This window comes from Suillus plorans (assembly GCF_016647745.1).
Source record: "Suillus plorans strain S12 chromosome Unknown HD556scaffold_63, whole genome shotgun sequence".
Taxonomy (NCBI): domain Eukaryota; kingdom Fungi; phylum Basidiomycota; class Agaricomycetes; order Boletales; family Suillaceae; genus Suillus; species Suillus plorans.
In genome coordinates, this window is record NW_024537447.1 from 100,166 (window position 1) to 126,794 (window position 26,629).

At 48.0% G+C, this 26,629-nt stretch overlaps 7 protein-coding genes across 7 annotated transcripts; 5 read left to right on the forward strand and 2 right to left on the reverse strand.

Annotated features, from left to right (window-relative positions):
* Nucleotides 1-1,071: 1,071 nt before the first annotated feature.
* HD556DRAFT_1311682 (uncharacterized protein) lies at nucleotides 1,072-2,024 on the reverse strand (the record flags this gene model as incomplete). Its single annotated transcript, XM_041300561.1, has 5 exons — nucleotides 1,072-1,139; nucleotides 1,167-1,213; nucleotides 1,258-1,493; nucleotides 1,554-1,646; nucleotides 1,698-2,024. The coding sequence occupies 5 exons, from the start codon at nucleotides 2,022-2,024 to the stop codon at nucleotides 1,072-1,074; spliced, it is 771 nt and encodes a 256-aa protein (XP_041156080.1).
* A 6,415-nt stretch (nucleotides 2,025-8,439) lies between these two features.
* Nucleotides 8,440-12,038, forward strand: HD556DRAFT_1275813 (CHAT domain-containing protein; the record flags this gene model as incomplete). The annotated part of the gene is made up of 5 exons (XM_041299230.1): nucleotides 8,440-8,466; nucleotides 8,525-8,675; nucleotides 8,731-8,870; nucleotides 8,918-9,015; nucleotides 9,075-12,038. The coding sequence occupies exons 3-5, from the start codon at nucleotides 8,792-8,794 to the stop codon at nucleotides 12,036-12,038; spliced, it is 3,141 nt and encodes a 1,046-aa protein (XP_041156081.1). The 5' UTR covers nucleotides 8,440-8,466; nucleotides 8,525-8,675; nucleotides 8,731-8,791.
* A 425-nt stretch (nucleotides 12,039-12,463) lies between these two features.
* Nucleotides 12,464-13,779, reverse strand: HD556DRAFT_1400806 (uncharacterized protein). The gene is made up of 3 exons (XM_041303818.1): nucleotides 13,521-13,779; nucleotides 13,250-13,459; nucleotides 12,464-13,197 (listed from the first exon to the last, which is right to left on the reverse strand). The coding sequence occupies exons 1-3, from the start codon at nucleotides 13,711-13,713 to the stop codon at nucleotides 12,914-12,916; spliced, it is 687 nt and encodes a 228-aa protein (XP_041156082.1). The 5' UTR covers nucleotides 13,714-13,779; the 3' UTR covers nucleotides 12,464-12,913.
* Nucleotides 13,780-15,527: 1,748 nt separating this feature from the next.
* HD556DRAFT_1311685 (uncharacterized protein) lies at nucleotides 15,528-17,046 on the forward strand (the record flags this gene model as incomplete). Its single annotated transcript, XM_041300562.1, has 10 exons — nucleotides 15,528-15,641; nucleotides 15,693-15,782; nucleotides 15,840-15,917; nucleotides 15,973-16,101; nucleotides 16,188-16,232; nucleotides 16,289-16,321; nucleotides 16,380-16,488; nucleotides 16,542-16,724; nucleotides 16,779-16,824; nucleotides 16,875-17,046. The coding sequence occupies 10 exons, from the start codon at nucleotides 15,528-15,530 to the stop codon at nucleotides 17,044-17,046; spliced, it is 999 nt and encodes a 332-aa protein (XP_041156083.1).
* A 2,267-nt stretch (nucleotides 17,047-19,313) lies between these two features.
* HD556DRAFT_834502 (uncharacterized protein) lies at nucleotides 19,314-20,657 on the forward strand. The gene is made up of 3 exons (XM_041311775.1): nucleotides 19,314-19,345; nucleotides 19,398-19,608; nucleotides 19,658-20,657. The coding sequence occupies exons 2-3, from the start codon at nucleotides 19,588-19,590 to the stop codon at nucleotides 20,468-20,470; spliced, it is 834 nt and encodes a 277-aa protein (XP_041156084.1). The 5' UTR covers nucleotides 19,314-19,345; nucleotides 19,398-19,587; the 3' UTR covers nucleotides 20,471-20,657.
* A 934-nt stretch (nucleotides 20,658-21,591) lies between these two features.
* On the forward strand, nucleotides 21,592-23,259 carry HD556DRAFT_1311687 (uncharacterized protein; the record flags this gene model as incomplete). The annotated part of the gene is made up of 13 exons (XM_041300563.1): nucleotides 21,592-21,651; nucleotides 21,710-21,719; nucleotides 21,769-21,788; nucleotides 21,949-22,027; nucleotides 22,084-22,112; nucleotides 22,179-22,209; nucleotides 22,353-22,429; nucleotides 22,479-22,533; nucleotides 22,590-22,688; nucleotides 22,751-22,861; nucleotides 22,920-22,963; nucleotides 23,017-23,042; nucleotides 23,106-23,259. 13 exons carry the CDS (start codon nucleotides 21,592-21,594, stop codon nucleotides 23,257-23,259), a joined length of 795 nt encoding a protein of 264 aa, XP_041156085.1.
* A 2,025-nt stretch (nucleotides 23,260-25,284) lies between these two features.
* Nucleotides 25,285-26,352, forward strand: HD556DRAFT_834697 (uncharacterized protein). Its single transcript, XM_041311776.1, has 6 exons — nucleotides 25,285-25,522; nucleotides 25,584-25,616; nucleotides 25,669-25,745; nucleotides 25,795-25,849; nucleotides 25,906-26,004; nucleotides 26,067-26,352. Exons 1-6 carry the CDS (start codon nucleotides 25,498-25,500, stop codon nucleotides 26,255-26,257), a joined length of 480 nt encoding a protein of 159 aa, XP_041156086.1. The 5' UTR covers nucleotides 25,285-25,497; the 3' UTR covers nucleotides 26,258-26,352.
* Nucleotides 26,353-26,629: the final 277 nt, after the last annotated feature.

A 26,629-nucleotide genomic window follows, 5' to 3' on the forward strand; every position in this document is an offset into this window, starting at 1 on the left:
TAGCATGCTGTCCATCGACAAACTCTAGCCTCCCTTTCGAGCTCCTTGGCTTTCTTTGTGACAGCTCGCGAATCGGGGGGGAGATACTAACTGAGGAGGCAGGTGCTTCAGTATTAAGAAACAATGAAGGCACCATCGACATCGATTCAACCGTTGTTGACGGTGTGGGAGCAGCCATATGTGCTTGTTTGGTATGGTGTAGTGCATCGGGTCACGTGATTGTTGAAACTGAAATTTCGAACTTTCGGTTTCAGTCTTCACCACACCAAGGAAGGTTTCCCACCGCGAGGCTGGTATGGCCGTTTGCCCCAAGCCGAACGGTGCAGTGATTGGAATGAGCTTCGATATCTACTGGAGGTTGATGACGCTGGACACGGTTGAGGTAGACTTTGGATGGATTGTGAGTATCTTACTTCAAGGTGCGTGTATTGTGTGTTTTATGCTGCCTCGCTGTGTCAACCTGCCTCATTTTCATAGACGCCTGGGACACAAGGTTGTTTGCCTCCGCACCTCCACCGTTACGACAATAATGCACTCTACTGTCATGCTTACTGTCCTTGACAGTACACCCTTCCGGCGCCTCAGTCTATACATTCGTCCGACTCTTCTATCCAGATCTCCCAGAGTGTATCTCATTACATCCAATCGAATAGTTGGTGCTTCTCGGCGCTCTATCTATCCTACATGACCGTATGAATATCATTTTTCGTATCAAGCAGCTACTCCATCCAATCACCATATCATTCTTTCGAACGCATGCTTATAGCTTGCTGCAATATCACCTCTTCATCGTGTCGACTCCGAAGATCTGCTTGTGTGCTGGATACAGCCACGTCTGATGTCTCAAATTCGTGACTAATTTGCAACGGAGTGCTTACTTCCAGCGCTTTGCTCATGATTCATCTCTATTCGCCCGCTCTTATCCCATTCTATTTTGACGGTCCGTTCAGTGGCTCCGAAATGGGTAGTGCTCCAATATCTAGTTTTATTTCTGAGCTCACATCGTGATGCTCAACATCCTGGCGAAATTCATTGCAAAGTTCAGAGGCATTGCCAGTATCGTTCTGCTCTCTACTCCAGTGAGAACCTCCTGGTGGTATCTTTGTCTCCTGTGAGACGCTGGCCAACTCCTCCGTCACCTGCACCGACAAGACCGGTACACTTACATTGCACTGGTCTAGCATTGAAACGCCCTCCCATATTGTCAGAGGTACTTCGGATATTACAACAGTGTATGGATACTAGGGCTAACTTCACTTCAGGCTGGCACGGCTCTCCAAAAGGTCATAAAGCTTGGAAAGCATCTCTGTTTGCCTATCAATTGCAGCTTCGACGTCCTTCCCTACTTTAAGCAAAGTTTCGTGAGTCGTACTTCCTTTCAACTCAATAGCTTTTCCCAGCTTCCTGCGCTTAAACTTTTGCGACAGTTCAAGCACTGGCGTTGACATAGCGCGTCTGATATTAGTCATATCTTGACCAAATTGGCGTGGTGTCTGAAATACGCAGTCAACAATAATTGATGTAAATGATTGCAGGTGGTGAGTCTGACTCACAACATTTCCGACATCTGATGTTGATCTCTTTCGTTTTGGAGGCAGCATTTCACCGCTACCATTTTCGACTTGCGCATTCCAATCATTAATCTCCTGGGACGAGAACAGTTAGAAGTCACTGTAGATGATCTCGAGGCTGCATACCTGTTCGATTCTCTTGTGTTGTTCAGCTCCAGACGCATCCTCAGTCTCAGGATACCCCAGCTCTCGGAGGTCGACTCCGTAAACGCCCAGCATTGTCTTTCCATACTGGTAGCACCCACAAGGGTACACTGGGAGGCCTTGGCCATACCCACCTTGACCAGGACAGTTCTTATAATCGTGACTCAGCGCAGAGTCGGGGGTACAGCTTCGAACCTGGGATATCAATTGGTCCCCTTCGCATACATTGACAGGCTCTGCAGCTCCCATGAGAAGAGCTTCCATCCCGTCATTAAAATCTGATGGACGCGAGTCAAAGCTATTGGGCATGGCGAATTTGCTCTCCCTGGAAGGAAAAATGGGGGTTTGAAATAATTCTCTGTTAATTATCCAAAGCGTCCCCTCAGGTATGTTTGGGCTTGGCCGTTTACGCATTTTGCTGCCGATTGGAACTCAACGACAGCAAATTTTAGTGTTTCGGAACTTGCACACACAACCTTCCTGCTCTCCATAAAACTTTCTTTTGATCATGCGTACTCCGCTTCCCCATTCATCATTTCCATATTTCCCCAGTGAGTGCTAGCGTCAAGAAGCTACGGAAGTGCGGTAAGTGTCAAACTCATAGGCTTCCCTGATCATTGCTCGCATTTTTATGGCATTCACCTTGATTTGTAACTCTAGAAACTCCGATCACGGTTGACATCCTTCACTGGTTCTAGTACGTACTTAGTCTATGGAATGGATCCGGATCATCGTGTGTCCCAGTGACTGCCCTGCTCTCAAGACCTCCATCCACGCATCCGATCAACAATGTCTCGTCCCAACTGTGGTATGTTGATTGCGTCACATTTGGTTTTACCATCCTAATTTGCTTAGAATTCATTCTCAACTCGGTTCGCACGCTTTGGGTTCAATTTTTATTCCATGTTCATTCCCGATTTACTCCATGAGTTCGAATTGGGAGCTTGGAAGGCCACCTTCATACACCTAATCCGTGTTCTCTATGCATATGGCCATGACACGATACAGTTGATTTGGACAGAACAACAGGTAGCATGAGAGTTACTCTCATTCTCAATCATTTTGTTTTACTTCTGACTACACTGCTGCTTCTTGGGACTTTGATGAACGACTATTTCAAATGCCACGAGAAGTGTGGACGGTCATTTTCGGCGCCAGGAGGCCTGACTCGTCATCGCCAAAGTTGCTCTTACTGGCAGCAGCAGCTGATACAACAGTCCTTACATTTCAAACGAGCCTCAGAAATCAGGCAAGGAGCGTCTGCAGCTAAGAAGATCAAGCTTAGTACTGCTCAAGTGAGTACTGATTCACAGCCCAACTCAAAGGCCGGTCTGATCTTTGTTTCACTAGACCACCAGTGAGGACGCCACAATGTCAGATGTGCCTTCTCAAGTAGCTTCAACGCCTGGAATCACATCTGCTGCCAGTAGCAGCAGTTATACACTCCCGGGCCCATCGTTCACTGGCGGTGAGCATCTCAAATTCACTAGCCTCTAGCAGTACTTTAACCATCAACAGACTCGGAGCTTCGGCCCAGGGAGCATAGCCTTTTGGAGGAGCAGCCTCAGGCTGAACCATCCATGGAAATTCCTACTCCTGAAGGCATTCGCCCTACTCGCTCCCGCCGGTTACCTATGCGATTTCGTGATGAACCTCCTGTGCCACCACCTCTGGTCCCTCAGTCTCCTCCATCTACACTTCCCCGAGTCATCCTCCACGTATTTGATTCTTTCCGGACATCCCTAAACCAATTCGGCATTGGGCGAGACTATCGTCATCAACCAACACACGATCCTGATGTGTTCGTCTCTTCAGATCAGCTATCCAATTTTTATTCCAACGCGAGTTTTAATCCTGAGCTACCTAGTAATTCTGAGGCGACATCTTCCTCAAAGGCTCCTCCTTGGCCATGGCAAAACATGAGTGTCTGGCGCCTCATGAGCTGGATGCTGACCGGAAGCAACCAAACATCGGAAGCTCAAGCCACTCGACTGGTCAGGGAAGTCTTATCAGCCGAAGACTTCAAAATCGAGGACGTGAAGGGCTTCAATGCTCATACTGAGATGGGGCGTTTGGATTCCTCGGAAACCACACTGGGCGACAACGATATCTACCGAAGGGATGGGTGGAAAGAGGTGGCTGCAGAGATTCTTGTACCGACACGGGAGAAGAACCCCAACGGCAACGGGCAGGTTTTTACAGTCCCTGGATTCCAGTACTGGCCGCTCACAGCTGTGATTCATGCTGCTTTCTCGGAGGCAGCATCGAAATGGTTTCATTTCACTCCCTTCAAGCGCTTTTGGAAGTCTCCCGTGACAGGTCGAGAGCAACGTCTTCACGACGAGCTCTATACATCAGATGCATGGATTCAGGCTCACGATGACCTGCAGAAGCAAAGGAGGGATGACGGCTGCAAGCTAGAGAAAGTCATCGCTGGACTCATGTTTTGGTCGGATTCCACGCACTTAGCACAGTTTGGAAACGCATCGGCATGGCCCATTTATCTATACTTCGGAAACCAGTCCAAATACACTCGTGCCTGCCCTACTTCCGGTGCATGCCACCCTGTGGCATTTATTCCCACTGTAAGTACACCTATACGTCGCATACGAATATTGTTGTGCTAACGGTCATTGACTTGTCCTTGGCAGCTTCCGGAATCAATCAAACAATTCATCGCCAAAATCACCGTAGTCAAACGGAAGAGCTACCATGACATTCTTGCGCATTGCAAGCGCGAGTTATTTCATTCAATCTGGCGTATTTTGATAGACAATGAATTTCTTGACGCCTACAGAAATGGTATTGTAATCAAGTGTCATGATGGCGTACAACGCCGAGTATTTCCTAGGATATTTACCTATTCCGCAGATTATCCAGAAAAGTGCGTGGAATGCTTCCTTCCAGCCCTGCTCGTGCTAATGACACATTGGAAGAGTTCTTATTGCAACAGTTCGTGATAAGGGTGTTTGTCCTTGTCCTCGATGTCTCCTTCCAAAATCCTGCTTTGATCGCATCGGACTTCGTGCTGATATATCAGGAAGACTCACGAGAATGCGCCGATTCATCAAAGATACTATCATTGCTGCACGTAACGCTATCTACAAGGCAGGCGCTCCGATCAAGGGTGCTACTGTAGAACGCCTTCTCAAAGAGTTCTCACTTGTACCCACCCTTGTAAGCTATCTCTGATTTCTGATTTAGCGTAGTTGAACGTTCATTTCACCTCCCTTACAGAATACCTTCGCTGACCGACTTGGCCCACTTGGTTTGGATTGCTTTTCCATGCTTGTCGTTGACCTTTTACACGAGTTTGAGCTGGGCGTATTCAAATCAGTTTTCAAACATCTTATCAGGCTACTTTATGCCATAAACTCCGACAGAATAGCTATCATGAACGAACGGTAAGACATCTGACTGCTGCAATCCACCGGTCTATGTCTAATGTGGAAACCTTCTTACTATTGGTACAGCTTTCGCTCAATCCCTTCCTTTGGTAAGGGTGCTATCCGGCGCTTTCCATCCAATGTATCAGATGTCCGGCAGAACGTTGCTCGACACTTTGAAGATGTTTTACAGGTCAGTCCGATGGTTTTCACTGTTTCCAACTCTGGCCTACCTCGTCTTTTGGAACAGTGCGCAATCCCTGTCTTCGAAGGGATGTTCCCCCATGAGCACGATGGCATTATTCGGCTTCTACTTTTTCGACTGGCAGAATGGCATGCCCTGGCTAAACTCCACCTTCACACCGATGATTCCTTAGATAAACTCGATCAAGCACTGAACGCTCTAGGCAAACAACTTCGGAGGTTTCAGCAGTTCACATGCTCGGCTTTTCGAACTGTGGAACTTCCATGTGAAGTCGCTGCACGTCAGAGGAGGCAAGATGCTAATGTTCAGTCCGCCAATGGGGAGGCAAGGGCATCAGGTGCTCGACCCAAGACCTTCAATCTCCTAACCTACAAATTACACGCACTTGGTGATTACGCTGCTTCTATCAGGTTGTTTGGTACAACAGATTCGTATACTACCCAAATTGTAGGCATTTCCTGCTTGGCTATATTAGCAGTATTGATGTTCCGTGCTTTACAGGGCGAGCTGGCTCATCGTTTTATAAAAATGCTATATCGAAGCACGAACAAGCAGGATCCTGCAAAGCAGCTGGCTAGGCAAGAACGAAGGCGCACTCGCATCCGACGGCAGCAGTCATCGACAACCCTCCTTCATGACATATGCAGCAGTGATCTACCACCTGAAGTCCATCATTTTTTATCGAGCAATCATGGTAACAAGATAAATTTGGCCTCTTACCTCGGTGAACACAGGGATGATCCAGCCGTCAAAGTCAGTCATATCAGATAACCGACCACTTCGCTGCTAACAGTACTCAAAGGACTTCATTCCGAAACTGAAAGATCACCTTCTCTCACGACTCCTAGGCTTGGACTACAATGGCGATGAGCGGGAATTCAGCAATGCTCAAAGAGGTAGCATACTGTTTATCAACAACCTCAGCAGGGTCTCCAAAGCCAAACGCCTTCAGATCAACTACACAACTTATGATATTCGCCGCGACCAAGACACTTTGAAACCAGGGCGTGGTGGCACTGTGATGATGTTGTTGAGGGAATGTGACACTAATGCTTATCCATTCTGGTATGCGCAAGTTTTGGGCACTTTTTCTATACAGATTCTCCACATCGGCCCGGACGCTCGTAATCGCTCTCCGCAATCAATGGAGTTTTTGTGGGTTCGGTGGCTTGGTGTAGTTCCGCATTACCGGTGGGGTTTCAAGGAAGGTCGGCTCCCGAAAGTTGGATTCGTACCAGATTCACCCACTGCATTTGGCTTTCTCGACCCTTCCCTCGTCCTCAGAGCTTGCCACCTTATACCGGCATTTGCTGACGGCCGTACGGATGATCTCCTTCGGCATGGCCCCACAGTTGCTCGACCATGCGGAGAAGTAAATGACTGGACTGCATTCTATGTTAATATGTAAGTCTGTCGACATAGTTTAAGACTTTCCTAAAAACTGACAATGTCAACACAGCTTCGCTGATCGTGATATGTTTGCTCGCTTCACACGTATTGGCGTCGGTCATCAAATACAGTATGTTTTGCCAAATACTACTGATGATGAAATTTTTGTTGGAAGCATGAGCAATGACGACGAAACTCTGGATGAGAGCAATCTGGGACCCACCATCGAGTCCAGCATTGACAACCACCAGAACCGAACTCAAGGGGACATAACTGACGATGGAGATAATGAATCTGACGCATGGGACGATGGAGACAAGGCTGTTAGCGACTCGGATGATGAAGATGGGGTTACGTCCATGACCAACTCAGATGACGAAGATTGTAGCTCAGAAGATTATGGCAAATCCGAAGACGATGATATGCCAGACTTCAAATTTTAGGGTTGGTAGTTACATTATTTTCTTGTTAAATCTAAGTAAGCGTGTCTAAATAGCTCTATCCCTATCTTTACATTTTTTGAGATCTACTCCTCACCTATTGTTTCTGATACGCCGCGGCTCTGCGGGCAAGCCTTGGGTGTGTGTGACTGTCACCGTGACCGTACCAGTGCGTGAGTCACTAATTCTGATCAGGGTGCCTGAGCGCTTGGTTCCTTTCGCTGTTCACTACGCCTGTCTTCTTGCATTCTATCCAGCAAAACGTTGACGGCGCGCATAACTTATATCCTATACTCCATCTTCATCGCATCTTTGATTATTCTCTCATACGCAACGCACAACAAATTTTTATCCAATCATCGCTCATCAGCTGGTTGATTACCGGTGAGTAAACTTCTTTGCAGTATGTTCTTGCTTTGCTCACAATTCCCTATATTTGAATGCAAAAGGTGGTTACCATTACTGCATCTACACACAATTTGTACTTTGCATGCGGATCAGGCTCAAGAAATCCATTCCAGCTCGAGCCCAAAGAGTCAGGCTGTCTCCAGTGCTGTTTTCCGTCACCCTCCCATTAGTATAGCTGGACAGTGGACTTACAGTAGTGTATATAGCACTTTGTATCCCATCATGACTTATGGAGGGTGTTTGCTTGCCTGAATTCCATCGTACTGTGCATGTTTTCGAGCTTGAAAACTTGGGGCCCTGTCAGTATCACTGGTACTACTACTAGTACTACTGACGGCGGCGGCAGATATATGGGCATATGATGTTGCAATATTATTCTTATTGCTTACAATACTCCTGGCTAAAAGATGATGAGCTATAACATTCGTAGTGCGTGATCTCAATGTCTCCAAAGTCGCTGTCAAACTATAGTCACACTGAATTGCTATATAAAATCCTACATTGTGATGCAATTTTGATGGAAAACTGCAGAAGCCAGAACACTAGCTTGGAACCTCCTAATGGTTTATCAGAAGAAAGCTGAAATAAAGAACAGACTTCAGATCAATAATGTGATCGGCGGTTTGGATGGTAGAGCGTAAAAATATGAAAGCTAGCTAGAGAGCTAATATAGGCTAATAATGGTCCAACAAAGGACAAAGCAGAAGACAAAAGAGATAACAGATTAGGCACCTGATGTGCGTCTCACAAGCCACTACATAGACATATATTGGGAAAGCTGATTCGCTCAACCTTATAAGGTAAATAAGGTCATATCATGCTGATTGGTTTTCAGTGATGTCAGCCCATCCTCGATCCTCATCAATTTGCTCCATCTACCATCATGGCTGGTACCTCAGAAAGCCGATATATCAGACTGGAAGGCGAGTCCCTATACATGACCTTCGTATCTGTTTCATTATCCTCACACTTGACCTGCAGTCATCAATGGAAAGAATATTCGAGTTCCTTCCATTCGCATTCCCGCTGGCATCTACATATTCATCAATGTCGACTCCCAAAGGCGCTGGAAATCACCCATCAGTGTCTTATCATCTGATAGATCTGTAACGTGGGGGAATTCTGTCACTCTGTAAAGTTCATTGACACTGTCTGACGCGATGCGAGAACTGATCATCGGGTTATAGATCATCACGCTCCTCGCATGCGTTGTCAGTGGAGATCAGGGCGCCCTTCGAGCTTGGTCGAATGCTAGGCGGTGGAGAGGTCATCGGCGAACTTCAGATGTCGTGGGATGAGCTACTTGATCATGGAGACGAGCCATTTGGTGAGTGATTCGCTTCTCACTCATGCACATACACTAACGTCTCGTAGATATATCCTTCCCGCCCGTGTTCGGTGTCAAACCTTCCCTCAAGCTGAAGGCCGCCATTGTACATGCTTGCGACGATCAGGACGACGCACTGATTGATGTGAGTGAAGCTAGTAGTATCTGTCCTGTTAGCTTTTGATGACAGAACACAAACTGCAGTCTCTCGTAGACTGCGAGATTGCTCGAGACACAGATGCGGGCCACGCACAATTTGCCGCATACGTGACGAGCAAGACAGTCTCTCACCTGACCGACGCTGTAAAGCATTTTGAGTTAGTTCTGGACCAGTGTCCGGTCAACCATCCAGATCATGCAACGGCTCTCACCAACCTCGCGTGGGCCCGCCTTGCAGGCTACATCCGAAATGATCTTGAAGACATCGATGCCACCACTTCCCTCATCCGCGACGCCCTTGCATTGCGTCCTCAGCCCCATCCCGATCATCCCTTATCTCTATATAATCTCTCCGAAGTGCTCACTTGGCGCCACAACAAGAAAAGCACTGCCGCCGATATCCGGGAAGCCGCCCAACTGTATCATGACCTACTGCCTCTATGTGCAGAGGGCACGTACCTTCGTAGCATCGCGGCAGGGAAGAATGGTGTTGAGTATGTGATCGGCGGATGCAACAATCTTCCAACAGACGCATCTCCTGAAGGCATCCAGTTTCGAAGAGTCGTCCTCGAGCTCTGTCCTCTGGGCCATCAACTCCGTCTGAGAGCCCTCGACAAGCTTACACAAGCAGTTCAAGCACGCTTTGATCAGCACGGCAGCATCGATGATCTTGACACGAGCATACAGCTTCGTCATGAAGCGGTGTCTCTGTGCCCCGAGGGACATGCTGACCGTGGTACCTACCTGAACAACTTGGCCTTTTCACTCGCGTCACGCTTCGATCATCAAGGCAAACATAATGACCTCGATGAGGCCATCTCTTTGCACGAAGGAGCGTTGCGCCTGTATCCTGTTGGGCACCAATATCGTGATGTCTCATTGGGCAACCTAGGGGGCGTTCTCGTCGAACGTTTCAAGAAACGCGGCGACATTGGTGACATCACCCGAGCCATCAGCCTCCGTCGCGAGGCACTGACGTTGCGCCCACCTGGGCATCCACGTTGTGACACCATGCTTCACAACTTGGCCCTCGCGCTCAAAACCAGATACGACAAAACGCATGTTAGCGAGGATCTCAACGAGGCCATTGATTTATATCGCGAATCCCTTCGGTTAAGGCGGCTTGACCATCCAGAGCGCTCTATAACTCTTTGCAGTTTGAGCTGGGTGCTCTGCTCTCGTTTCGCACAAACTCAGAAGAATGAAGATGTCGAGGAGGCCATTGTTCTTTGCCAACAATCATTGGCGGCTCTGTCTTCATTACACCCGGGCAGGCATTTTGGCTACATGCAGCTGCAGGAAGCCTATTTGTCTCGTTACCGAATTCTACATGACCCTGCTGATTTGTCGCTAGCTATAGAGAACTTCAGACTCGCATCAAGACATCCTACTCAAGGATTTCCTCGACGTATCACAGAGGCTATTGATTGGGCTCGCCAAGCAGATGTCTATCAACATGAATCTGCCCTAGAAGCATACCAAATGTGCTTGGAGCTTTTTGACAGCCACGTGATGACGCGATCGTCCATCATTTCACGGCGCGAGGCTGCAACCGCCTTTCGTCATGCGCGGTCACTGCCTGTAGATGCAGCCTCATGTGCTATACGTCGTAACGATCTACGCCAAGCAGTTGAACTTGTGGAGCAGGGTCGTGGCCAGCAGTGGTCGCTGGCATCTCGGCTCAGGACTTCAGTCGAAGACCTCGAGTCAGCAAATCCGACACTGGCGCGCAATTATTTGGAGCTGAGCAAGCTCATTTCCAATGCAGCCCAGAGTTCTGCAACCATAACTGACAGAGCTGCTGCTGATCGGGAAGCAACAGAGTATAGGAGACTTACAAGGCAATGGGAAGCCGCGATAGCTAAGATACGCGATCTTCCGGCGTTCTCGCGGTTCCTGCTTCCACCTTCGTATGAAGATCTGCAAGCGGCAGCGCGCCAGGGACCGGTCATCATCCTCGTTGCAAGTGAATACTCGTGCAGCGCCATCATCGTCCCGACGTCAGGAGATCCCTATCATGTTCCTTTGCCGTCCATCGGTCTCGTAGATCTGAAGATTCTCAAGGATCGCTTCGCCAGGGCAATACGAGAAGCATCTCGGATGAGCCCAAAGGAGTCGAGGACGGATCTCATAGTCCTCTCGCGGATAATATGGGACCAGATCATGCTACCCATCGTCAACGCACTCGAACACGTCCTGAAAGTAAAGCGCCGCTCTCGAATCTGGCTGTGTCCGACTGCAGCTTTCACGTCCATTCCTCTCCATGCAGCTCATCCGTTTCAAACAAAGGCGGATCGTTCTGGGAAGGAGCCATGCCTGGAGGACCTCTACATTTGCTCTTACACCCCGACACTTTCGGCTCTGATTAGGTCTAGACAGTTGATGAAGAAGCGCGTGTCTCCGTCCTTCGTGGCGATCGGACAGGGTCAACCGGGTGCAGGGAAGGGCAAGGCGCTCTTGGCAGTCGACAGCGAGCTTGAGCTTGTCCATAAGCTCGTCCCTGCGACGGCCAACCGCACCACTATTTCTGGCGATGAAGCCACACGAGCAGGTGCACTCTCAGCTTTGCAGCAGAACACCTGGGTGCACCTTGCTTGTCATGGGAAGCAGGACCCTACGCAGCCTTACGACTCGCATTTTGTCATGAGAGACGAACATTTGACGCTGCTCGATATCATGGAGAGACATGTTCCGCAGGCCGAGTTCGCGTTCTTATCGGCTTGTCATACCGCCGTCGGCGACGAGGAGACGCCCGACGAAGTGATCCACCTCGCAGCTGGTCTCCAGTTTTCGGGTTTCAAGAGCGTCGTTGGCACGTTGTGGGAGGTCGACGACTCCGTCGCAAAACATGTCGTCGAAGCATTCTATAAGTATATGTTCGGAGATTTGAAGGATGGTGGTGTCATGGACTGTACGAAGGCAGCCTGGGCGCTCAACTGTGCTACGCACTCGGTGAAAACGAAAGTGCCGCTCGAGCAGAGGATAGTTTTTGTTCATATTGGTGTGTAATTCTACGTCGTATTGCTGTCGTCTAGTACATATTCACGTGTTGTTGATCTGCGATTCTCTTTCATCATGTTGTTCAAATGACGCTGATACATATTATTGCGCTCTAGCTATCTTGTTTTCGTATACTCTGTCGTTTTTTGTCGACTTAGTTAGGGTTAGTCCTCGTTCCACGCCAGCCACTTGAATCCTAGTAGCGATTTCCTGATTTCCGCAGTGGACATCTCGTCAAACTTGTGGAACCACACCTTACCCAGGACAACAACCCTGCACCAGTAATTCGCTCCTCCCGTAACGCCATACATGCACAAGGCTTCTCGATTTTTTCAGTATCTACCGGTAGTTTGTCAGAATCGTTAGGTAGTAAGACAAACCCTCTTAGATTTCTGGGGCATGACGAGCCTTTACCCAATACAGATGGTTGCAAGCCTGGAGGATATCCGTGCACTTGGGGGACACATTTCCCATATTGAATAACTCGAGGTACCGAGTCCTCCAAACGCTAGGATACAGATTTAAAAATTGTTGCGCAGACTTATCGTGGTTAGCTATCGTAAACTGCACGAAAAATGGTAATTATCAGTCCTATCCCTCAGAGTGGTCAGAGCCAGAATACTCTGCAATAGCCTTCTCTGTCGAAGAGTGCGCTGCAATTTCTGCGTGGGGTCTAGCGTGGCTACAATGAATGAGCAACGGGAGAGTTGAGCGATTCTGCCCAACAGCCTTCCAATATTCTGACGGGTTATTGGAATCCTGAAACATCATCTCCTACGGTTGACAGTCCTTGTGTCCACATATGACAACCACTTGATGACAACCACTTGATGTCGACCCTATGTCAAGGAGTACCCTGCCGATGAATCTCATCGATCGCGACTTTATCCTGTAATGCCCAAACATGAGCGTGAAAAACGACAACAAAAACACACAAAACGAACGCCCAAAACAGCTCTAGTATTTTGATCCATTTTATCACTGAGCTCTTTGATGTCGTGCTTCAGGCCAGCATTTTCCCGCCTCAGCTCTTCGATGTTGGACTTCAGCCCAGCAAGCTCTTTGACGTCGTGCTTCAGCTTAGCATTTTCGCGCCTCAGCTCAGCTATGTCACGCCCAATTTTTTCTTCCATTGCCTCTAATCTACGAAGAAGGACGTCATTTTCACCTGAGAATACATTAGTCTGACAGATGACGAACTTGAAGGCCACGAAAAGCACCTGGTTTGACATTACACTTGACGCTCTCCTCTCTAATCAATAACGCGGCATTTTGCTGAGCCTTCACGTCGCGCACTTCATGAACGGAAGATTGAAGAGCATCGACAAAGGGCGAGGGTGTCAAGCGCTGTCCTTGAGGAGGCTCCGGGTACACGACCATCGTTAAATTACCTTTCAGACTGCGTATAATGCTATTATCGTCCTTCGTAGCTGATCGAGTAGGATCAGACATTTATCTATATAACATGAATACGTGGTAATAGTGACGTACCTGGGTAAAAATCGGTACAGTCGGGGTCTAGGGAGACAGGCGGTACACCGGGAATTGTATTCAAGTGATCCCTGATTGCCACCATCCCCTCCTCCTTGGCTCTGGCAACAGTCAGACTACCTGGTAAGTCTATAGATTTTTGCAACTTCGCCTCCGCATAGAGTACCACAACTTGCTTGCGATCGGAAGGCATCGTGTAGGTGGTAAGTAGCAAGATGGAATAGAATGGTCGGAATTTGCCGGCCGTTTTGCATTGCAGGCTGCAACTTGTGCTTTCGCTTCTACCGATGCATCGATGATCAATCTAGTATAGCCCTTTTTCAAGCTCTTTACACGCCGATTTGTCTGGATTTCGTTGGAGACCAGCGCCTCATTTAATCAAAGGTTGACGCTGTGGGTTCAAATGGGTGCATATTTTCGTTTTGTTGGGTATACGGGCTATGACTCGGAGCTATGTGCACGCACGTGTGCTCTAGTCTTTGCGAGCCAGGGGTACTACGTGTATCAATCCAACAGGATCCACCGTGACTTCATTTGGACAGAGTGAGCACCCTCTTATCCCGTCCGTTTTTGTGTCAATGCAGTATTTTATACTTCCCAGATGGAATCAATAAAAACTGTGAAGGCCACCCGACACAAGCCTTATTGACAGGGTAGAAGCATATGCCTCAAGGATACCCAGAGGTGAAGTTCTGCATTACATCTTCCAAACCTCCGCTGCTGTTTCCACTTTTTGTCCGTATTGTTTCTATTATGAAATACACTGGATTCTACATTTTGCCTTACTCTATGCTAAGTGAGTAGTGCGACTCGGTGACAAAAGTCCAGGAGTGGGATGCGCATGTCCCCTTCAACTTTGGCGTGCTACTTTTGTTGATGACTGTCTTTGACACTAAGCACGTCCTCGATCCTCCTCTTTTTCCTGCACCGCACCAGCATGTTTGCTGACTTGAAAGTGAGTCACTACACATTACCTTCGTACCAGTTTCATGATCCTCACGCTCGACTCGTCTACGGTCATTAGCGCAAAAAAATATGAATGTTCCATCCCGGTGCATGCCCGCTGGCATTTGCCTATGCATCAGTGTCGACTCGAGAAGACGTTATAGATCAGCCATTAAAGTCCTATCATCCCACGAATATGTACGGCAGGACTAGATCGTGGCCCTGTAATGTCCATGGGTACCTTCGGATGCATCTGTCAGTGTTTGCATCCGTTTGAGTGCCGAGTGTTGATATACAAACGAGGCGTTCCAACCAAGGTCTTCGTGCTAGACGATCTTTGGACCTCTATAATCGCAAGGTCACTCGAGTTCTGACAGTGGGTGTTGAAATGTTCACGTGGATGGTAAGTAAAGGGCTTCAAGTTAGCCATTCTATCGACAAAGTCATCACGAGCATCTTCTATGTATGGCGACCCGCCTCATCAATGGGACATCGAACGTCTGTGGGTTAATTTTACACCATATTAAGATGTACTCAAATGAGATTATGGATGACGCATAGGCTCGTGGCCAGGCTGATGTGTACTGCTACAGACAAGTTGGTTGTCAGTCTAGCCGATACGCCTAAAACACAACTGTTAGACCTATAGGCACAGTGAAACAAAAGCAAACGCAAATCCAAACCATTGGGATTCCCACGATATAACTCATTCACCGTCATACGAAGGGTTGTCGAATATCATTTGGGCATACGAACAAGTACATCAACACCACATTCAGCACATTGCCGCTTCGCATGGGACTCCCTGACCCGTGGAACAATCGTATACTTCCACAACCCATATTCATTGTTCATCAGCAATTTCTAATGTTCCACAATATGTTGTTGTCTACTGTTCCTTGACTCACACTCAAGCCATTCTTGTTTCGCCCATTATTGCATGGACCCCCTCTACAGTTCTCCATTCCGCAGTTCCACACTTTCTCATATATAACCGTCTTGGATTCCCTGACACCGACATCAAACCGCTCCCATCTCCTTCCCCGTATACCTCAATCAGACATGTTCTTCCCGCCCCCAATCACAGTTCACCTTCCGCAGCTGCCTCTGGAAAACATGGAGGAACTCGCTGTTGACCGGTTGACCTGGTTTGCAGGATATGACATCGAAAAACGCGTAAGCACGTTGCACGTTTTTACTGATCTTCAAACCAACCTTGTTGTCCAGGCATGGGTTACATTGCAGGGTTTGAATTGCGATCAGTCTGCTTATGATGAAGATGCGTGGAAAAGGCTGATCAAGGACCAACAAACTAAGGTGCGGGCGGGAGTAGCTTTGGAATTGTCGTCTCGCAAGCTAACGCGTTTGTTGCAGGATCTCATCCAATCCATAAAGGATATCATTGGAACTTCTCTTGACAGTTCACAGCAAGAGAAAGCGTTGAAAGGCATGGTGTGTTTTGAAGCGACACTCCTGCATCACTCTCGTTGACCTCTACTTTTTATAGAATATCTTGCTGAGAGGGGCCATAGGAACGGGCAGAAAGACAGTTGCTCGTGCGATCTGCAACATCCTCAAGCGTCCGATGCTTGATATTCGGGCGAGTGACATCCCACGGACATGCGACACTGCCACAGTGCAACCTTGGGCCGCCAAACTAGCATCGGGATGTACCATCCCCAGGCCGTAATACATCTCTGGCTCAACGTGGTAATTGCTTAGCTTGCGGTCGAGTGGAAGGCGGTAGTGGTTGTACACCGCGGGGATGTAAGTATTGTCTATCAAATCGTCCATTATATCCCTTCTGAACACACGTCGCACAGTATTTCATGAGTGTTGGATCTCCAATTGGTAGAGTATGTTCCTCGGCGTTGTACCGTCAATGCCGTAATAGTAGAGCTAATTCTTCATCAGGAACGTATCGATTTTATGGTTAAAGAATTTGAGAAGCCCGGATGTGTCTGTCTGTGGCCCGTGGTGTTGTCAGACGAGCAGCAGGCACTACTCACGTCATTCTCAGCCAGTGCGTACCCAGCTATCTGACCCGACTAGATCACTAACTTTTCCCTGTTGCAGCCATCAGATTGCCTGATCTCGATCTGGCAGCGCGTCGCCGACGTTGGCTACAACTCTTCGGCCGAGATGATTTGGCGGAAGCTATCTCTAGCGGCAAGGACGCATCCGTCCCTATCGGGAGGGATACTGAGACGGTGACCTTCCTTCGGGAGATCGAGAAGATCTCTTGGTACGAACTCGATGGTAATGTCATGTCTAACACTGGATGACCTGACGCAGTGCTAATGATGCTCATAGGAACGGACATTGATACTATTATGGATTTTGCACGAAGCTTGGCTGAGTAAGTTGGTTGATATACGCTGTTCCTGCAAACTAATCAACGCCACACAGGGAACAAAAGCCAACCCCTCAGGAGATAAAGGAGTATATCAAGGCCTGGGGCGTGCCTATTTCTATGCGAAGCAAGGTAGCACGGTTTTTTGCGCTCCGTGAGATGCAAGCCCCCGACTCGGCGGTCGAGGAACCAAGTTCTCGAGAATACGGCGAAGATGTGCCTGTTTGAAATATCTGCTTACTGTCTTGTATTCTATGTGTTTATAGCTCATTAGATCTGACACTCCATTTGTAACTATACACTTATCATCGTGCATATGAAATACTTATGTGACGCAAGAGATGGAGGACTTCAGGATCGATTTTTAGGTTATTGTTTATTGCATGGTGCAGGGTCTGGGAGGGCACCGTGTATCATTCCATATGAATCTCGTAAATGCAATGACCATCTGATCGACCACTGACTGGAGATCTCATACATAAACGGACATTCAAGCATACTGATCGTCGATCGTCTGGTGAGTGAAAAGTCCCAAAAATTAAAAATGAAGACATCATGAGTCTGAGACAATATAGCACTGCCTACACGGCGATGCCCCTCCGAGTCCTTTGTGCGTATCAAGCAGCTGCGTCATGGGAAGTCAACGTCAATAAATGTCAAGTACCCTTCATGTTACGAAAATATGGTCTCACCCTGTGTCTGCCCTGCTGCGAATCTGGTAACTGACAGACTTTTCCACCGGCACTACCACGTACTCTGACTCAACGCTCGGGTGAGACGAAAGCAGGTGACTCCGTCGTGATAGTCTCGAGGAGTCAATTTCCAGAGATAGATTTTGCGAGTATAATTGAATTTCACTCATAGGCGCTTCCCCAACGAGTGAGTGGGTGGTGTAATAACGAAGCCCACTACCGCTCCGCTCATGCAATCACAGCAGAAGCAGCAGAAATGTAAGAGGATCTGCTTTGTCTTTTAGTAGCCGATCAGGACAGTGAATGCGAGACTCAACAAGATAAGCCGGAATGTGGTGTCAAGATGCTTCAAGGTGCATGACCACCATGTCTTGTTGACGAGGTGCCAAAGGTCGGGACAGTAGCAACATCTGCTGCACTACCCAATTGAGCTCGGAGTAGCCACGAGTTTGTACAGATGATGTATTGCCTATTTAGCTATCAAAGCACTTGACGGCAAGGGGATGTGCACGCTTCAGACATTCGCCTATGTAACCTTTGCGATTGTGTCTGGGTGATTGTTTATCACGCATGTATCACTCATAAGATGTGCAAAATTAGTCGGAACAGCGAACCTGGAAACAGGGCCGCGAGGGCCGATCTCCTGCGAAATATTCTACCAAATCAGGGGATGTGGAGGGATGAGAATCGCAGCTTGTACAAGTGCAGGACAAGTATTATTGCATGAGGATGCACACATCGATTGGAAGGCCACTCATCGATTACAAGTAAGTAGACTTATAACGAATCCAGGATCCTGAATTCTATGAAATTACTTGGCTTCCTTCTTGGCGCATACGCAGCGGGTACCTGTGGAAAGGATATGCCGTGGTCCTCCCGGTGACGTCATGGACTGGTGTCTTCTTCTCGAGAGAAGTATCCCACACAAACCGACAAGTCACAAGTTGACCGAATCAACGACATATTGTCAGTTCGTTCGCGATGATGCAGGTACTGGCGGGATAGCAAGATATATCGGGTTGTTACTCGTGTTAGTACGTACGTACTTGAAGAGCTGCAGGCGATCCAGAAGCCAATTATTGGATACTATCTGAACGTCAGTAGGACACATCATGCCCATTTTGGAAACTTCTCGCGGGGAGAAAGCGGAGGGTTGGGGGAATGATGTAGCGATGTGGGGTGAAATTTATAGTTTGAAAAGCGGATTTGAGGAGTTGTTTCTAAATACGCTTGGGCAAACCCGACTAAAGTTAGTTTATTTGGATGTTTACTCACACGAGGTCTTGGGGCCGTGGGTGTCGGTGAGAATCACGGTGGTGGAATCGAAAGAGAGAAGTCGGCATTGGGACAACAAGGACAGACGGGACGTCAGTTGTGCGCGACGTGGAAATTCCGGCTGCAATTTGGCTACAATAATAGGCAAGGCAGTTCGAGGGTATCAGATGTGGGCCTTAATTCTGGGGAACGAAGTTTTGATTTTACGAGATGAGACGGAGAAAAGGTATGGTACCACATGTGCATGGAGACGGGCATGGATGGCAGACTTGAGACACGGGCATTGGCATGAAGTCGGAGATTGAATGGTTGGGCTGAATAAATGCAAGTTACGTGTTAAAAACCTTGTTCCTCGTGTTGGCTGCGCAGTTCTTGAGCAAACGTTTTTCCGTATGATACTTTTATAGTCTCTCTCCTAAAACAGGCTCCAACTCCAATATCCGATTTTTTCCTTCTTGCCATCATGTCGTCTGCACCAGTGCCGACGACATCGCCCGCAGTAACAACACCGACGCCTACAACAACTCCACCTACTACTACTCCTACTCCTACAACACCAAGTATTTCTTCTCCCCTTTCGTATCCTAATAAATGTACAAACATCACTAATTGATCATCTGTAGCTACTACTACTACTCCGACATCAACGTCAACAACACCAACATCGACATCCCAATCAACTCCAGTATCATCATCAACACCAACTACAACTCCTACATCATCCACACCTGCAACCACAAACAGCAATGGACAAACTTCAACTACCCCTTCCGCCACTAGTACAACTCCAACCACAACCTCCATGACATCCGTCGCTACTACAGTACCCGTCACCCTTACGTTTGTCCACTCTTATCTCATTTCTTCCATAGTCATTTACCCCATCAACTAGCTCAATAAATTCTTACGGATCAACAATCGTTGTCACAACGGAGATATCCACGACAACCTCAATCCCTGTCTCAACAACCTCTCCTACTACTACAAACAACTCATCAAACACCGGCGCAATCGTAGGTGGCGTCGTCGGTGGTATCGCCTTAATCGTCATCTTCGGGCTCCTCTTCTTCTGCTTACGTCGTCGCAGAAGGCGAGACGAGTTCGACGGCAACTTTGACCCCGATCGTGTCGTTTCCCACCCCTCAGGTGGCGGAACACTCCCCCAAGTAGACCTTGGCGATGAAACCGAGATCACCCCCTACCCTGACCATGCCGGAAGTATGCGGCAATACGGAGAAAGTCCCTTCTTAGCTGCGGGTCCCGCCGCAGCTGCCGTCCCAGCTATCAACCGCACAACCTCCCCACTCAGCTCTCCCTCCCAATACAGCGACACCGTCACTTCTCCCAGTGAGGGATACCCCTCTCAGGGGTTCATACGCCCAGGCCCGGGCCAGTATCCTCAAGGAGCACCCAACATGTACGCAATGCAACAAGCAGACTGGCACAACCCACTCCCGCTTACATCACCCGCCCCAAGCGTCAGCAACACCTCCTCCAGCAGCCGGGCAATGAAGGAGAGAGAAGCTGCTGCTGGCCGTCAAGGCCTGAGCCTCGCTACCCAACAAGAAGTCGACGGGGAGGGGTCTGGCGTTGTTCAGCATCAAGATGCGGGACGAGCCCATAGTGAAGAAGAAGCCGGAGAACAGAGAGATGTTCCCCCTGCGTATGAGTCTATAAGGCAGTAGACTGATTGCGCGCAGGGTTTCAAAAAGACCATATTTGAAGTTGAATTTGTAATGCTGCACCACGTTTTACACTCACGTTTCGACGGACACCACTTAAGTTTGGATGATCATACGTATGTGTAAAGTACATTGTCGTCGTCGTCGTCATGATCTCAGACCCTCTTTTCCTTGATTATTTTTGACGTTAGTTGTCGCTCCTGCGCTTGATGGCTACGACTACTCGTTGACTTTCACGGGATACTTTCCAGCACGCATTCGTATTTCATGCACATATGCATTGTTATATCCGATTTTTTCGTTCTTACCATACATCAATTGCGTTTATAATAACCAAATATGTATAAACTCATTCACTAATTATCCAAGTCGACTAATGCAAGCGCCGAGTCGGGGTCACCGGTGTGTCGAGGAGGTCCATCAGTTAATTATTCATTCTATTTTACATAACACCCTCATGACTGGTAAAGAAAGGGACGCCTCCGCCGATACCGTTTTATTTATCTACACGCGCTTCGAAACTTTCGGCGAGGTTCCTCGAACATGTTCAACCGTTATGACTGTCGTGCACCTCGCTGGCTTACTACTGTTCGTTTCCTGTTACCGCATCTTTACCCTTAGCATCAATCTTCTTGATGACTCGACGAGATTCAATCCAGGGTCCAGGTGCGAGTCAACCCTAAAAAGTGACGAGATATCATCATTGCGCGCGTTAACCTCATCATGCTCCGAAGAACCACGGTATATCCGAGGACCGAAATGGCTAGAGTTGATCTAAAAGAGGTCGACACAATGAACTGAGCTGAGGCGAGTCAACCTGTGCCACGTTCAAACTTAATTGAATATGGTAAGTGTCTTACGTCCCCTCTAGAGTACTTATACAGTAAAACTACTGAAACCCAGCTGTAACTTCCATCAGGTTAGCCTCCACCTGGTGCGGCCTGTGATCACGTCAACTTTAAATCAGCTAATGGAACGCGGCATGCCCCGATCAAAGCTGGTAAACCGAATGGTGTCCTTGAATTAAGGTTCAGAACGTTCAGACCCCATTTCGAAGCTTATTCAAAAGAGATACTTAAGAAGCTGCATTATGAGCGCGTAACGCCCTTTTTCACCTCGAACGAATGCACATGGTATATTCAGCTGACGAGATCGAAGCGGCCAAAAGTCTGCAGTACTTGGGGGTGCGTCGCTTTCTTAATACGATGACAAGACAATAACAGACATGCCATGGGTCACTAGTACATATGCAGTACGTGTTATTTGAATTGCTTGTTCCTCGTTCTAACGTGATGGCTCAGCGTCGATAGCGACATTCTGGGTAAGCTTGTTCCGATCTCTTCCCGTCCGCCGTTAAACTCGCTTATCCAGACTTATGATTATATTTGTTCACTTCACGAAGAGGTGATGCGCTTGTGTTACGATACGCCTCGGTTCAAATATTGATAGCATGCTGTTCAAAGTGGACGTTCCTGCATCAGTCGCGCTGGACTAAGGTAAAAGTCCTTTATATCATTGCGCGATATGTCCCCTTTCTATTCGTCATCACGGACATATTTCGTGCGTTCAATCCTGGCATACATCCCCCAATATTGAATTGACATGTTGTGTTTCAGTGAATTTCGCCCCGAATGAGAACACCAGAGTATGTGAATATGCAGCGGGGTTACTTGCCCGCCGATGAATGACACTGACTGCATGACATCGCCAGAAATGCAAGATACTGGTCTACATTTACTCAAGTATGTGTACGGTGCTTGCTACATGCACGTCCTTGCTGAGCGTTGCGATTTCTTACAGGTTTCGGAGTGATATCACTCGCTTGCTCTGAATGTATCTCTCCTTCATCCACGACATACACGTGCTTCTGATCCGATTCCTCCAGGCTTTTTTGTGCTCAGGACATATGCGCTTTGGAACAGTAATAAGATCGTACTTGTAGCCATGCTATCTGCCCTTTTTGTGAGTCCCATACCCTCAACATCGATTTCATGGTTAATCGATCAGCCAGGCTGTCATGGCATCGTTCATCGGCATTTGTTTTAGCGCGATCGTTACTTCTTATGGTTTGTACTCTCACCTTTCCTCACTTCTATTCGCACGCATTCACTTCACCTCACAGTCACGACCAGCGCGATCCCAGGTATCACAGGCTGCTACCGGAGTTCAACCCGCGTCCAATTTTTCCTGCCATTTCTTCTCTTGTTTATCTTTCAACTGGGTATGTCATTGGGAACTTGGAGTATACATTATATCAGACGCGATGACTGACGCTCCCTCCAGGACTTGTCTCCTTGACACTCATACGTGTCGTCCAAACCTGGCGAACGTCCAACAGCGATATTTACGCCGTTCTGGTGAAGCACAACATATTTTACTATGCGTGCGGTCTGTGTGAGTCAGCACCCTCATATCTCTCTGTCCTCATTAATGATGACCGTTGTCTCGAAAGTTCTCTCGGCTGTGAATGTCCTTGCGCCAATAATGTTTTCTGATGTGCGTAAACGTCCCTTCGATATGATCGTGTCACTGATATTCCGCACACACAGGCTGTATATTACTCCCTCCTCGAAGAGTATGCATTTCCAACTTATATTGCCAATTTCTACTGACAGCACCCTCGCATACGCACATCCAGTTTGGAGGCCTTTGTCCTTGCGCTTCTCGCCACGCGCATGCACCTCCATCTCTGGCATATCGACCGCCACGCGTATAGCCCCGAGATCTTCACGTGTATTTCCATGTCCGACATGTCATCTGCATCTGCAGATCGTACGGTCATTACGGTGTGAAGTCTTATAGCGTGGTTTGGCTTATTTGGCATCGTTCATGAAACAAGGGTTGACCTACGAGATGACTGGTCCATGAGTACCCTCTCTGTTTTGAATCTTGACTCATATCGCAGAGCTGGCGCTACATAAACTGTTTGTAGATATTCATGATTAACCATAAAAACTCCTGCGCGTTGCAATATGTTCTGGGTTTTCATCCCACCGCGCTCACTCTATTCACGAACGTAAATCTCTTTTACTGCAGATCAAGCTCATAGATGAAATAGGCTCTTGCGGATCATACTATATTTTTTGTGTCTTGCACAGGACAGCGACTAACCAATTGTAGGCACCTGACGCCTCGCATTTAACCTTGATCGTGTCGTAGCTCATCCCTAGGGGCACCCTACCCCAGGTGAACCTCAGAGAACAAGACAAGGTCACCCCCTTACTAACCTACCCTAACCGTGGTGAAACATATGCTGACCTAGCACAGTACCTACCTCTATAGCCTGGTGGACGAATCTGCTTTCTCATTTACGATTGCTGTGTTTCCATTTACTACCATTGTTTTATGTAATGACCGCATCAGGGCGTGATGGCGATGGTCACAAGAAACGCAATGCCACAAGGCTCTGCTCTTTAAGGGACTCTGCAACACATCAAAGGAAAAGAGCTTCTAAAAATTGTTCAGGTACCCCATATGCAGATCGGACTAACTTTGTTTCTTGGTCGGAGGGCAGGCAAGGTGGCTCGTTTAGACTCGACCTTGTCACTGGCCAGACTCGCTCAGGTGCCGTTCGACAGCTCCAGGGTCTGTTATCAAAGTTTGATGAAGAACAAGTGCTCCGGCAGGTAAACGGTTGCCGGCTTCCTGTGCTCGAGCTCGGTAATTTGTGCCTTCAGAGCACCGATCTCATCCGTGGGAGCATGATTAATCTAGGGCTGAGCAGCTGCTAGCCGTACTGCTGTTAGTTGCACGGACAATATGCGAAGTACCGAATTAAGTGCGCAGCTTGCGCGGTGGAAAGCCGAGTGCGTTGGTGTACGGAAAGCTGCGTACCCTGTGAGTTTGATCGCTGCGCAGCATAGACTGGTAGCCCTAGAACAACAGTATCTCCACTGCCCGCGGTAGATTGCCTCGCGGATAGTGCTGGGTGTGAATTCGAACCTGAATTGAGTGGGACGGCGCCATGGGTTGATTGATGAGTAGCTGGGGCTCTGCTACTGAGCCCAATACTGAGGTGCTCGACCATACTAAAAAAAGATGTCTAAAGAAAAACTGTAGGTGTGGGTGAGGAGGTGCGAGTTACGGCGAACTCGACGTCGTGGGTGAGAGAAATGAATGTGGGAAGCGAGCACTCGCTCATGACGTACAGTGGCGCCGGGACATTCCGGCGGTAGACTACTACTAGTAATAGCAGTCGCGAGAACCTCTGTACAAAACCAAAACCAAGGCCTTACGGCTGCCTCCATACACAGAGGTACGGGTAAAATGGTTAGACTAGTACCTATTCAGATCTAGGTCCTGGAACTTTTATCAAGTTTAACAGCCCCGATCAAGACGGTCATTGACAGGCTAAGCCGAATGGTGTCCTTAGTACATCAGTAAGGTTTAGACTAAGGTGGGTTCAAAGACGAGATACTTAAGAAGATGCATGATGAGCGCGTAAAGCCCTTTTTTTTTTTTTACCTCGAACAAATGAAGATGGAATATTCAGCTGACGAGATCGCAGCGGCCAAGAGTCTGCAGTACTTAGCGGTGCGTCGCTTTCTTAACACGATGACAAGACAATGACAGACATGCTATGGGTCACTAGTACATGTGCAGTACGTGTCGTTTGAACTGCTTTGTTCCGTCATCTAACGTGACAGCTCGGCGTCGATGGCGACATTCTGGGTAAGCTTGTTCTGAACTCTTCCTGTCCGCCGTTAAACTTGCTTATCTGGGCCTATGATTATGTTTGTTCACTTCAAGAAGAGGTGATGTGCTTGTGTCTCGCTTCAAATGTTGATCACATGCTGTTTAAAGTGGATGTTCCTGTGTCGGCCGCGCTGGCATAAAGTAAAAGTCCTTTATATCATTGCACGGCATGTCACTTTGTATTTGTCATATTGGGCATACTTCGTGCGTTCAATTCGGCATACGTCCCTCCCATGGCGGCCATTGAGTTGACGTGTTTTGTTTAACTGGATTTCTCCCCGAACGAGAACTCAAAAGTATGTAAATATGCAGCGAAATTACCTACCCGCCGGCGAATGATGCTGATCGATATTTACTCAGGTATGTGCACGGCACATGCTATACGCACGTCCTTACCGAGCGCTGCTCTTTCCTTTCACAGGTTCCGCAGTGATATCACTCACTTGCTCTGAATGTATCTCTCCTTCATCCACGACATACACGTGCTTCTGATCCGATTCCTCCAGGCTTTTTTGTGCTCAGGACATATGCGCTTTGGAACAGTAATAAGATCGTACTTGTAGCCATGCTATCCGCCCTTTTTGTGAGTCCCATGCCCTCAACATTGATTTCATGGTTAATCGATCAGCCAGGCTGTCATGGCATCGTTCATCGGCATTTGTTTTGGCGCGATCGTTACTTCTTATGGTTTGTGCTTTCACCTTCCCTCACTTCTATTCGCACGCATTCACTCCACCTCACAGTCACGACTAGCGCGATCCCAGGTATCACAGGCTGCTACCGGAGCTCAACCCGCGTCCAATTCTTCTTGCCATTTCTTCTCTCGTTTATCTTTCAACTGGGTATGTCACCGGGAACTTGAAGCATTCATTACATTAGACGCGATGACTGACACTCCCCCCAGGACTTGTTTCCTTGACGCTCATACGTGTCGTCCAAACCTGGTGGCGAGCGTCCAACAACAATACACACGCCGTCCTGGTGAAGCACAACATATTCTATTATGTATGTGGTCTCTGCGAGTCAGCACCAATCCAGCATTATTGTCGTCCAAGCATTCGTTTGTACGTACCCACAGATCTCTGTTCTGGTTGAAACATGGAATGAGGTCGGATCCTACCAATTTTTTATGTTTCAACCGCTGCTAGCTATCGCGAGCTCAAGACTGACGCAAGGCTATCCCTAATTTTCCGAGTTATCGACGCCCAGCTAGTTTTTCTTATCCCTTTCTTCTCCTGTTCAGTCCACTCCCAGTAATTACTATCCATCAGCAATTGCCGTTTAGCTAACCACCAAAATATGCTAACCACTGGCACATCAGAATATCACTCCCTCTTCGAATCTGTCGTTTCACTCGGGCAGCAGTAGCAATAACTTTGCAGGTATGTGTCCTACTTGTGTTCTCACGAATGATTTTTGACAGTAGATAATAACCTTTTATTTTGCGAGACTTCGGCGCCATTTAAA

What these genes read in the sequence shown, in the direction of transcription:
- HD556DRAFT_1400806 (XM_041303818.1), bottom strand. Translation starts at nt 13,713, where the DNA reads ATGCCTTCCGATCGCAAGCAAGTTGTGGTACTCTATGCGGAGGCGAAG. An exon ending in CTGTACCGATTTTTACCCAG is followed by an intron (nt 13,460 to 13,520) that starts GTACGTCACTAT and finishes CTACTCGATCAG; the next exon opens with CTACGAAGGACGATAATAGC. An exon ending in CAAGTGTAATGTCAAACCAG is followed by an intron (nt 13,198 to 13,249) that starts GTGCTTTTCGTG and finishes ATGTATTCTCAG; the next exon opens with GTGAAAATGACGTCCTTCTT.
- HD556DRAFT_834502 (XM_041311775.1), top strand. Translation starts at nt 19,588, where the DNA reads ATGACATCCGTCGCTACTACA. An exon ending in TGACATCCGTCGCTACTACA is followed by an intron (nt 19,609 to 19,657) that starts GTACCCGTCACC and finishes TTTCTTCCATAG; the next exon opens with TCATTTACCCCATCAACTAG.
- HD556DRAFT_834697 (XM_041311776.1), top strand. Translation starts at nt 25,498, where the DNA reads ATGATGCTGATCGATATTTACTCAG. An exon ending in ATCACTCACTTGCTCTGAAT is followed by an intron (nt 25,617 to 25,668) that starts GTATCTCTCCTT and finishes CGATTCCTCCAG; the next exon opens with GCTTTTTTGTGCTCAGGACA. An exon ending in CTCGTTTATCTTTCAACTGG is followed by an intron (nt 26,005 to 26,066) that starts GTATGTCACCGG and finishes CACTCCCCCCAG; the next exon opens with GACTTGTTTCCTTGACGCTC.